The 13,141-nt window shown below is 35.6% G+C and overlaps 1 protein-coding gene across 1 annotated transcript in view; it reads right to left on the bottom strand.

The window, feature by feature from the left end:
- PDGFD (platelet derived growth factor D) overlaps window positions 1–13,141 on the bottom strand; it is a 295,422-nt gene that overhangs the window by 87,590 nt on the left and 194,691 nt on the right. Inside the window, exon 4 of the mRNA XM_063430324.1 lies at window positions 3,084–3,143. Coding sequence (XP_063286394.1) covers window positions 3,084–3,143 — 60 coding nt within the window. The remainder of the gene's footprint in view (window positions 1–3,083; window positions 3,144–13,141) is intronic.

Here is a 13,141-nt window from a genome sequence, read left to right as displayed (position 1 = left end):
ACTATGATGGGGGGGAGATGCATCAGAGCACTCCTGAGCATGAGTGAGCTGTAGTGGTTTTGGTGCTTGGAGTGTTTATTTAACACTTAACCCCTTCCCGACTGCGGACTAGGTATGTCCGACAAAAATGGTCGTTAAGGACTTCGGACGTACCTACTACGTCCGCGGTATTCCTACTTACTTACCCGGTCGCCGCCGTTCCCCTGCCTGCGATCAGTGCTCCTCTCCATCTGGGGGGGACTGCCTGACAGCCCAGACAGTCCCCCCCAGCAGATATATATATTTACATCAAAAGACACTTAGAATAAAATTCTATAAATATATCTATGTATATATAAATAAATAAAAATAATATGAAATATATATATATATATATATATATACATAATTACATAAATTTCATAAATATGCACATAGAATTCTAATATATAAATATGTACTAGGAAGCAATATATATATTTAACCCCTTAAGGACCAAACTTCTGGAATAAAAGGGAATTATGACATGTCACATGTCAATGTCATGTGTCTTTAAGGGGTTAAATTCTACATGCATATTTATGTAATATTTTATATAATTAAGTAATTTTATTGATTGCAATTTGAGGGACCTGCTTGACAACCCAGGCCGAAAGTCCAGATAATTTTATTTGCTAGCACTGAATTTAACCCTGTAACTTTCTATGACAACCTAAAACCTGTACATGGGGGGGGGGGGGAGGGGGGGAAGGTACTGTTTTACTCGGGAGACTTCGCTGAACACAAATATTTGTGTTTCAAAACAGTAAAACATATCACAGCGATGATATTGTCAGTGAAAGTAACGTTTTTTGCATTTTTCACACACAAACGGCACTTCCACTGATGATATTATTGTTGTGATACGTTTTACTGTTTTGAAACACTAATATTTGTGTTTAGCGAAGTCTCCCGAGTATAACAGTACCCCCCATGTACAGGTTTTATAGTGTTTTTGAAAGTTACAGGGTCAAATATAAGGCTTAATTTTCCTTTTTTGTACATCTAAATTTGCCAAACTGGTTATGTTGCCTTTGAGAGTGTATGGAAGCCCAGGAATGAGAATTACCCCCATGATGGCATACCATTTGCAAAAGAAGACAAGGTATTGCAAATGTTGTATGTTCAGTCTTTTTTAGTAGCCACTTAGTCACAAACACTGGCCAAAGTTAGCGTTCATAATTGTTTTTTGCATTTTTCACACACAAACAAATATAAATGCTAACTTTGGCCAGTGTTTGTGACTAAGTGACTATTAAAAAAAAAGACTGGACATACCCCATATTAAATACCCTGGGTTGTCTACTATAAAAAAAGATGTACATGTGAGGTGTGATTCAGAGATGTATGACAGATAACAGTGTTACAATGTCACTATTGATACATTTTTAAAAACATATATTTTGAAACTGCAATGTCCTACTTGTACTTATAGCCCTATAATGTGAAAAAAAAAAAAACTAAGAACATGTTAACATTGGGTATTTCTAAACTCAGGACAAAATTTACAAACTATTTAGCACAGGTGTTTTTTGGCAGTTGTAGATGCGTAACAGATTTTGGGTGTTGTTTTTTTTAAATTTCATCATCTTTTATCCTTTTTTTATAGTAAATTATATGATATATGAAAATAATGGTATTGTTAGAAAGACCATTTAATGGTGAGAAAAACGGTATATAATATGTGTGGGTACAGTAAATGAGTAAGAGGAAAATTACAGCTAAACATAAAAACAGCAGAAATGCAAAAACAGCCCTTGTCCTTAACTATAAGAAAATTGAAAAATGGTCTGGTCACTAAGGGGTTAATAGCAACTTGGTTGGCAGTAAGAGACAACAGCAGGCTAGAATAAACAGGAAGTGGCATAATGTATCCTTTGTTCTTCTTAGTCATTCATAGGACCATAAAATGGCACATGGACACTTACATGACACAGTCTGTGGTTTGCTAACTGGTAGTGTGGGGATGAAATTAATATGCATTGGGGAATGATAAGGCAGTACTGTGGCACACAATTAGCACACATTTTAGCACATGGTTCTAGAACATCTTTGTGTACATTTGTCATGCAACAATAATATTATTGTCTGTTCTGGCAGGCTTTCTGTTCTGGCTCAATCACAGCCAAATAAACAAAGTAAGGATAGTTTATTATGTTATAACATAGTTTGCATCAGACCATGACATTGTAAATATATCTTACAATTGAAAGGAATAACAGAATCTGTTATTTGTTGTTTTTTTTTCTTGTAACTAATTTCGCTAGTATAAAATACATGTATATATTTATGTAGACTTGCATATGCTAATCTGCATATATACATTTTCTCTAATTACATGTTGATTATTCACAAACTCTTCTCTTGGCACTTGGTTGGGGCTCTACCTCCTCGGACGTCATCCGATGGGAGGGTTGATTCACATGCGCTGTGAGCACTTCAAGTGCATTAGGCCCTCCATATAGGGAAGCATTGCTTCAATGCTTCCCTATGGGGATATAGCTGACACTGGATGTCCTCATGCAGAGCGTGAGGACATCCAGCATCAGTTTGACGACCTAAAGTTAGGTAGCAAGCAGGAAGTGCCTTTAGTGGCTTTCTGATTGACAGCCACTAGAGGCAGTCTGAGTCCTGCAATGTAATTATTGGAAATTCTCAGAAATTGCAATGATCTATACTGCAGGACTAAGTGGGTTTGGGACACTGCACCCAGACCCCTTCAATAAGATGAAGTGTTCTGGGTGCTTATAGTGTCCCTTTAATAGTGTAATAATCAAATAATGGGAAAGAGGATGCAGTACTTCCAGTGCACGAAATACAAGACTAGGGGAAGCTGGCTGAGGGTTTGCAGTACTACTCTTGCATATTTTCTGTAAAAATGATATTGAATTAAAATATTACATTTCATACAGTTCACAAAATAACTTTCACATTATAACACATTACGTAATTAGGATGAGTATATGTCACTTCTTACATTGGAGTATCAATTAGCATGTTCTGCTATGCTACATTTGCTGCATTTGTAAATAACTATATAGTATGTAACTTAGAAATATACTCACCGAGACGGAACTTGTGACAGATTCCCAGTTAGTTTCAGATGCTGCAGGTGAAAAATCATTCTACAAGGAAAAAAAATGAAAACATGAACAACAAAAAAAACATAGCAATTTGTAATTTTAGAAATAGAACACAAATTTAGAACAATGTAGCTTATTTCGGACATTACCAATCCTAACACAAAACTTGGCAGCCAAAACCAAAGAAACTGCCCTATATACCAGGAGAAATATAATGGTATCAATACTGTTTTAGACTCAAAAAATGAAAAATAACACTAAAAGAAAACAATTATAAATACAGAATCATACATACAGTTAGAGCATAATGATGTTACAGTTGTGCTCAAAAGTTTGCATACCCTGGCAGAAATTGAGAAATTTGGGCATTAATTTTGAAAATATAACCGATCATGCAAAAACAAAATGTCTTTTATTCAAGGATAGTGATCATATGAAGACATTTATTATAACGTAGTTGTTTGGCTCCATTTTAAATCATAATGATAACAGAAATCACCCAAATAGCCCTGATCAAAATTTTACATACCCTTGAATGTTTGACCTTGTTACAGACACACAAGGTGACACACACACACAGGTTAAAATGGCAATTAAAGGTTAATTTCCTACACCTGTGACTTTTTAAATTGCAGTTAGTGTCTGTGTATAAATAGTCAATGAGTTTATAGCTCTCATGTGGATGCACTTCGCAAGCTAGATACTGAGCCATGGGGAGCAGAAAATAGCTGTCAAAAGACCTGCGTAACAATGTATTGGAACTTTATAAAGATGGAAAAGGATATAAAAGCCTTGAAAATGACAGTCAGTTCTGTTCAATCACGTATTAAGAAGTGGAAAATTCAGGGATCTCTTGATACTAAGTCAAGGTCAGGTAGACCAAGAAAGATTTCAGCCACAACTGCCAGAGTGACGAGGCCAAAATACATCTTTATGGTCACAACCATAAGCACTATGTTTGGGAAGGGGTTAACAAAGCATATAGTGAAAATAATACCATCCCTACTGTGAAGCATGGTGGTGGCTCACTGATGTTTTGAGGGGGAGGGGGGATGCAAGTTCTAAAGGCACAGGGAATCTTGTGAAAATGATGGCAAGATGAATGCAGCCTGTTATTAGAAAATACTGGAAGACAATTTGCATTCTTCTGCATGAAGGCTGTGCATGGGACACTCTTGGACTTTCCAGCATGACAATGACACTAAGCACAAGGCCAAGTTGACCCTCCAGTGGTTACAACAGAAAAAGGTGAAGGTTCTGGAGTAGCCATCACAGTCTCCTGACCTTTGTATCATCGAGCCATTTTGTGGAAATCTCAAATGTGCAGCTCATGCAAGACGGCCAAAGACTTTGCATGACCTGGAGGCATTTTGCCAAGATGAATGGGCAGCTATATCACCTGCAAGCATTTGGGGCCTCGTAGACAACTATTACAAAAGACTGCACGCGGTCATTGATGCTAATGGGGGCAATACAAAGTATTAAGAACTAAGGGTATGCAGACTTTTGAATGTGGGCTATTTCGTTTTTTTATTTGTTGCCATGTTTTGTTTTATGATTGTGCCATTCTGTTATAACCTTCAGTTGCATACGAATCCCATAAGAAATAAAACAGTGTGTTTTGCCTGCCCACTTATGTTTTCTTTAGAAATTATAGATATATCACCAATTTTCCAAGGGTATGCAAACATTTGAGCCCAAATGTATGTAGGTGGAAATATTTTCTTGCAATATTACCAATGCATAAGGAGAACTATTATCCCACTCGATAAAATAATTAAATAAAAAATGTGAGTGTTACTTGCAACACTTCTTAAAATATATAAAACTGTTTGATATTTTAGGAATTAAACTTTCCCAAAAATATCAATGGTTTGCTTGAACAAAGGAAAGAAAAATAAGGGTTGCATTCTAACCCGTCTGCAAAGGATGAGCAAAGAAGTGGGAAAATAAAATATCCTTCAAATGTACTCTGTTCATTTGACCTAAAAAAAAAAAAAAAAACTGGGTTTTATCTGTGATGCCAGTCAAAAAGCATGGTGGTTAGTACTTTGACTTCAGGACAGCCATTCAGCTGGGTAATATTAATATTGATATCCCAGGATGGACATCATAGCAGCTTTATCTCAATTAAGTTATTATGGTGCTCGTAAGGTCCAGGGTAGTATTTTACCTCAACCTGAAAGCCGCCCAGACGGCACCCGTCTGCTCTGACCCTCTTTCTCTGCCTTGGTCCCAGACTTCTACGTGCAAGCCTTAAACTGGGCAACAGTGATAGACTGAGAGCATCAGTCGATTCTCTAAACCTATCACTGGCCTCCGACTTAGAACATTGCACATGAAAGGTATTTCACTTAAAAATGTATTCCTATAAAAAAAAAAAAAGCATCAAAAGTTGAATGCATCCTCCTTGGCTATTTTTATGATGTGCTTAAATAAATATGACAATTTATTTTCCACTATAGACAATTATTCCTATGGCTTCTAAAATCCTTTTGCTTCCAAAGACACATGAATATCACCAGCCATTTATTATTCAATGTGTCAAAAATGCAAGCTCCTCTCGAAAACATTCATAGCTTTTGAAAAGACATTTTTTTACCCTGTGTTGCAGAAAAATTCCCTTTGCAACTGACTGTGAACCGTGATTTTTATTTATTTATTTCTTAAAGCCTTTTTTGCTTTTGTATATTTATCCTGTATGATATAACTTCTTGGATGCATTACAAACTGTTATTTTTTTTCTTTGTTTAAAAAAATAAATATACCGGTACCTAATTTTTTTCTTTTTAAACTGCCTCAATTTTCACTGTGAATGCGAAACGGCGAAACACTCTTTTCTGGACATATTAATGTAGATTCAATGACATAAATTGCTTTCTGGTATTGGCAAACAGATTTTCTGTTGTAAGATGAACTCAATGAACTTTTCATAGGCAGATGACAGGTCTGTTATATAAAGCTCATACATTTTCATCTATACATTTTGAAATGCAGATATATTATTGTGTCTCTTAAAAGGCAACATTGACAGGTGTTTATCAATGGATAATAGGAAAAAAAAAATATCTGATTGAGAGTGGTTAAATAAATAAGTCAATAATCAAAATGGCCCAGAGTGAAAATGAATACACAGAGATAACATAAATTAATATTAAAACATCAATATAGATGGCTTATTTCCAAACAGTAAATCTATTAAAGTTCTATGTGTTAGTCATTTTATTTTTATTTTACTTGTTTTTAAATGGAATATAACCTCTTAATTTTGTAAATCGCCTGTAAAAATGTACTTCAACAATGGTAATAACAATAAGCACATTTAAATAACTAAGCAAAAAGGAAGTATCATTATTTTCAAATATATATATTTTAGTGGTGGTTAGATTTTAATATATTGTTTTATTTTAAATTTGCTACAATAGACAATGAGGATTGGATACTGTTGTTTCTATAAAACCTAAAAAGAGATTCACTCTGAAATTCCAATACTCCACATCACTGTTGCTCCCTCAGTTGGCATAAAGTACTATACCAAAAGCATAAGAGCTACAGGGTTTTAAGTGCCTACAATATGTCCTTTAATAAATCTTTGTAGCACCGGTGTGCATCTTGCGCTATACTTCTATTTTTTATTTTATTTTTTGCTTTTGAGGTTGTTCTATTTGAGACGTTTGTAATAAATATAAGCAGCTTCATCCTTAAAAATAAAAAATATTTCGTGTGAGATATCAAGACACATGCTGGAAACAGGCTTGTATTATCTCCATTTAATGAAAGTTTGGGGATATGAGTTGTATCGCTAAAGGAACTTTAGATAAGATAATACAAATTGGTAATTATATAAATTTAATATAAGCCGTGAGAGATGAAAATTGGGAGAAATCAGATAGCACAAAAGTTTAATGGGTGGAGCTGCACACTTTCCAACATTTCAACTGGACAAAGAGGGACACTTTATTGTTAGGGGTATAAGTAGGGGTATGGTCACATGTGGGGATATTCTGACAAATTTTAGGGGACTTACTAAAAACAGAAGGGACTGAATACTTGCATCCTGGTTATACTCTTTGTGGGGGCGGTAATTTGCCATGAGCAAATTGTACTTATTATGCCTATGCTGTAAGCCTTGGAGACGAGTATCACATATATACTGTGTATATGAACACAGTTGTGCATATCTAATACCAACCATAGTAGTGGAGAATTGTGATATGAATGAGTGACAGCAACATTGTCAGGGTATTTATTTTGGCAGACATTTTGTGCTATGATAGAAATTAAAATGTACAGTCACTCTGAACAGAGTAGACTCCATTTTGTTATTTTCAAGTTAACAAAAAACACAAGATTTCTATCCCTTCTGTAAAACTAACCACTTTGCCAGAGCTAAAGGAATGCATAGTATATACAAACCTGTTGATAAGAAGTGAGAACGGGGGATGGACAGACTGTCTAAATGCTAATGGAGGAATAAATTCTAAAACCCAGACATTTGTGACAGAGAAGATTAAATAATTTAATTTTACTTTCGATAATGTATAAGAGTCCCATTGTAATTTAAGGGTCATATTTAGTATTATAACTGTCATATTAGAAATTATAGCCAAATTTGCCAGACACATAGTCTGAAGAAAATTCAAAGAAACTCTTGAACTGACAGAAAACTAAAGTTAGAGGCAACTATAAAGATAAGGTAAATGACGTCAAAATAGCCACCAGGAAAAGTTAACTCTTTCCTGGATAGGTATGTTTAGTGGGACGAGACTGCCCTCTATAGAACAAATACTTAAATTGTTATCTGGAAGGTAACCACGCCTCCAAGTTTTCTATTGGTCTATCACCTAGTGAATTTTTCCTTTAAAAGTTAAGACAAAGGAAAAGAGAGAGGTATGCAGAGGAATGCAGAGGAAGCAGTTGGAGGCAAGTCAGGAGACAGAGAAAGAGACCCATGACATTCAGTTCCTGAGACAACCTACTAATCTGATGAAAATATCTATTTAACTGGTAAATATACTGGCTTCATTTAATTAATCTAAATTAATTCAAATGTTCTAATAGCATGATATATGACTGGATAAATCACGATTAGATTTCGATATTTAGAAATCTTAGTTACTAAAGAAATATATTATTGAACTTTCTATTCTGCAGATAGAAATTAATAATTATGTATTTATGTGACATATCACATGTTAGCATATCGTGATATTTATCCAGGTGTATTGATTTGCTCTAAAATAAGATAAAATATCTGTTTAGGCAAGTTAAAATTCTGCTTAGAGAACATGGTAGATTACTCTTATTTGATGGTTCCAGGAAGTGTCTAATGAACTGGTTTAAATGTAATTTTATTTAAAATCACATGAGAATAGGTCTTAATTACTTAGGAGGTCTAGCCAGCATTGAAAGGGTTATTCTAACTGTCAGCTAAAGTTTTATGGCCTTAAGCTGCAGCTCTGTGTCTGTGTGTAAGTTTCACTTTCGAAGCTCTGTGAAAGACAGTCATAAATCTTGTCTTGACAATTAAGGCTGTTAACCATTGAAAAATGTTTTTGTATTGCCATTGTATTGCATATCATGTTATACTAAATATTCATTGATTATTGTCACGCATGTTACTTATTATTATTATTTAAATTGTCACAATAAATTGTATCTATTTTTATGACAAATTGTGATTTTATTTATATGGAATACATTTCACTTACACGATAACGATCTTTGGGATCTGAGAATTTAAATAGTGGGCAATTCTCAACTGTTTACTATTATTATCCCATAAATATCCCCACAACATAAAGGAAGGAACGTTTGCAACTTAGTTTCACTTGTGAGTTTTGCGGTATTCTATATAATAAGTTACTAAACTCGTGAAGTATTTGTTGTACCAATGTATATCTGATCATTGAGGGTATATTCACTAAAAGCTGACATTCTATAAACCATTTGCTATATACCGTATATACTCGAGTATAAGATGAGTTTTTCAGCACATTTTTTGTGCTGAAAAACACCAACTCATCTTATACTCGAGTCACTGTCTGTATTATGGCAATTTATATTGCCATAATACAGACAGGGGGCTGGCAGGGAGCGCTTACCTCTCCTGCAGCTCCTGTCATCTCCCTTCTCCTCCGCGCCGGTCCGTTCAGCACCTCTGTCAGCTCCCAGTGTAAGTCTCGCGAGAGCCGCGGGGTCATAGTGCGGCTCTCGCGAGACTTACACTGTGAGCTGACAAGGGAGCTGACTGGACCGGCGCGGAGGAGAAGGGAGCTGACAGGAGCTACAGGAGAGGTAAGTGCTCCCTGACAGCTCCCCTCTTCCCACCCCTGAACTACCAATGCCACTGGACCACCAGGGAGTGAGAGCCCCCTCCCTGGCCAGCTAGGAAGCAGGGAGGGGGGATGAAAAAATTAATATATATTAATAATAATAATAAAAAAAATGAAAAAAAATAATAATAAAAAAAATATTAATGAAACAAAAAACAATATTAAAATAATAATTAAAAAAAAAACCACCAAGGCTCTGCATCACACACACACACACACTGCACTCATACACACACACTGCACTCATACACACACACTGCATTCTCATACACACACGCTGCACTCATACACACACACACTGCACTCATACACACACACTGCACTCATACACACACTGCATTCTCATACACACACACTGCATACTCATACACACACTGCATTCATTATATACACACACTGTAAATAAATATTCAATTAACGTAATTTTTTTAGGATCAAATTTTATTTAGAAATTTACCAGTAGCTGCTGCATTTCCCACCCTAGTTTTATACTCGAGTCAATACGTTTTCCCAGTTTTTTGGGGGTAAAATTAGGGGCCTCGGCTTATATTCGGGTCGGCTTATACTCGAGTATATACTGTATTTTTTTGAAGATACATTTTTTATTATAATTTTGCAGATTAAACAAGTATTAAATAAAATTAGTCTTATCATAAGATGAACACAAATATAAATATTGCATTACAATATACACAATACTACATAAAAAGACACACAAAAAAAACCAAGGTATCGGGTCGGCCATCTGGATCTGGGAAAAGGACAGAGTCAATATCGCTTCTTTAAAATATTCATTATAGATAGAGCCACTTTCGGAGTGTTATTATTCGTGTTTATCTTGCAGAAGCATCAGTGCCAGGGTTGTTAAATTATATAAGGCATGAATAGTTTATTCTTTATAATAGTCAAACCATTTTCCCCAAATCTTATTGTAAGAGCTGATGTTATTATCCTTAAACTACACCGCCTTTTCCATTAGACCTTGATGTTGAATCTGGATATTGACCTCTGTTATAGAGGGAGATATATTCTGTTTCCATGTTCTAGCAATTCACAGTTTGACAGCCATCAATATATGTATAATCAAATATTGAGAGAATTTATCAATTTTTGGGAAATCTAAATGGAATAAAAATCTTTCTGGAGATAAGGTAATATTTACTTTCAAATCAGCAAAAAGTTGAGATAATTCCAATTTAAAAATGTCCAAACCTATACATTCCCACCACACATGTTTAATTGAACCACGTTCACTATTACAACACCAACAGATATTTGAGGAGTTAGTGCTAAATTTACATATTTTCGTAGGGACCATATACCATTTGCTATATACTTTTACAATCCGTCCACAGTACATAAACTATCATTCCTAAGCTTTAGAAATCTAAAGTCCACTTACAGAATATGGATCACATTTTTTTAAAAAAAGATATTGATTGTGTGATCTATTTTTCATGTATCTATTTTTGTCACACCTACTGTAGGTGCGACAAATAGTATTTTGCCTTTATACCAACATTTCAGGCTAAAGTTTAAAGGCTTTCCCTTTTACTATGAAGAATGAATGTATAAATGATAAAATGCTGCAAAATTAAAAAAAATCATTGTCTGTCTTTGTCTGTAAAATAATCTAGACACAAAATTGCCGTTTTATTACATATCGATGTGATACAAATGTACCCCTTGTTTTAAATAAATAAATGTTCTGCTAATAATTTTTCAAACAAAAAGTGATTGGCAGTGAAAGGATTAAAGCTGTACAAAAATAAATAAACAAAAAAAAACTATATATGACAGAATATTCATATTAAAATGCTAAAACTATTGCAGCCAAAGTGCAAAATATCCCTTACCACTGCTCCCCAAACATCTTTGCTTTAGGCATTATCATCCAGCGAGAAACAGCAATGGAAAACTGACTTATGTGTGATCACATGCAACAAAAATATAAAATATTTGGCATTATATTGCATTTTTATGCTAATCCAATAATACCCGTGCACAGAATTTCCACTGACGATGTTATATGTCTGAAAAATCTCTCTAAAATGTACAATTATTGTCAAGTGAATAATACTTTGTGTTTTGCTAAGTACACAGTATGTCATGATAAATATATTAAAATGTAAATCAGGCCTCAAAAGGTTATTTTAATGCAATGCAATTAGAGTGAATTCACAATGTAGGACTGCGTTAATGTGTAAATAGCATGATTACTTAGAAGATTACCTTCTGTCTGGCTTGTTATAAAATAGAGATTTGGAGATGTTCTGTAGTTTTGATTATTATGCAAGCCGAGAAAGTTATAAAAGCACACACAAGGTGTTGCAAACTGGTTACAAGCACCTAAGAAAAGACGCATATCCCACTGGCCATGAGTACGACCCTACCTTTGAAAAATGTCAGCAGTAGTTACAAAAGCATTGTGATTAAAGTTCAGTATCTCAGCTAAGTTGATGTCGATCAGGGGTGTCAGATTCACATTTTCCGTTTCTGTCCCCCTAAATACGCACAGCCATCCTTCCAATAATAAAGTATGGTAAAGGTATGTAAGAGTTCCAGGCTTGCTTCTCTATTTGCTGGATTGCAGGTGATCTGGTCCACAATAAGGCTCCTATATAATGCGCTTAAAGAGAATGGCTAGTTGAGGAGCAGTGTGTGCCTATGCTGTGTGGTCTAGCAACCTTATTTACTTAAAGCGGCACTGTCATGCCAAACTTACAGCAGGTCCTCTCCCCTAATGTATTTTAGGGTCCCCAACTGCCACGCATGGGTGGGAGTTAGGTAGTAGTTTCTCCCCCATATTGTATCTTGGGACCCCCACCCGCTGCTCATCGGTGGGGGCCGAGGGAGGACACTAGGTCCCCCGTTTAGTTTACTGGCCCCCACTCTTGATGCACATGTGTGGGCTCAGGGAGGACACTTTGTCCCCCTGTCAATTAAGGGGCACTTTATTAAAGTAGTGGGGGTCTTTTTACAACAGTATGCAGCCACATGCTGCTCACTGTTTAGTAGACATGCCCCTACTCGCTGTATATAGATTAATTACTAATAATAAGCAACCTTTACTTCATATTAGTAAATTGGTCTGAAAGTTTAGGTCTTTCAGTCTTTTAATAGATAGCTCCCTAATACCATGGGAATTAGAGAGCTATCTACTTGCGGCACGAATAGGATTGGAGTTTCATTCATTTAAATTAAATTCTGATCCGAACAAAAGTCTGAATTGCGTCCTACTGTGAATGGACAAACTGTTCTCATTCTGTTGGGATGGAATTTGGTAGTTTTGACGCCGTTCAAACGCCGAACGAAGCAGCAGGAGGAATATGATAATTGTGGGAAAATTGCTTTGACCACAGGAAACGAAGCCAACTTTGCTCCTCCCCTAGGTCAAAGCTAGTCAAGCGTAGGAAAAATACATAAGGCAAATGAGTCCCTACTTTGTCTTATGTTTTAAAGAAAACTAGAGCAGACAGAAAGAAATGAAGAGGCAGAGATTCGGTAAGTTCGGCATGACAGTGACGCTTTAAGTCCCAGCACTTTGCTTTCACAGGCCTGAATGCCAATGATGACATTGGTCCATGTTTACAGCACAAGAAGACAGCCTCAAAGAGAGCTCAGCCATGCCAATGAAGAGGGAGCTTGGGGGAGAGTGTATATTATCTGTGTATGGGAGCTGTGTAACTGTGAGTATGAAACAGT

This window comes from Pelobates fuscus, chromosome 1 (assembly GCF_036172605.1).
Source record: "Pelobates fuscus isolate aPelFus1 chromosome 1, aPelFus1.pri, whole genome shotgun sequence".
NCBI lineage: Eukaryota > Metazoa > Chordata > Amphibia > Anura > Pelobatidae > Pelobates > Pelobates fuscus.
The sequence above is the reverse complement of the archived record's forward strand: the minus strand, read 5'-3'. Positions and strand labels throughout refer to the sequence as shown.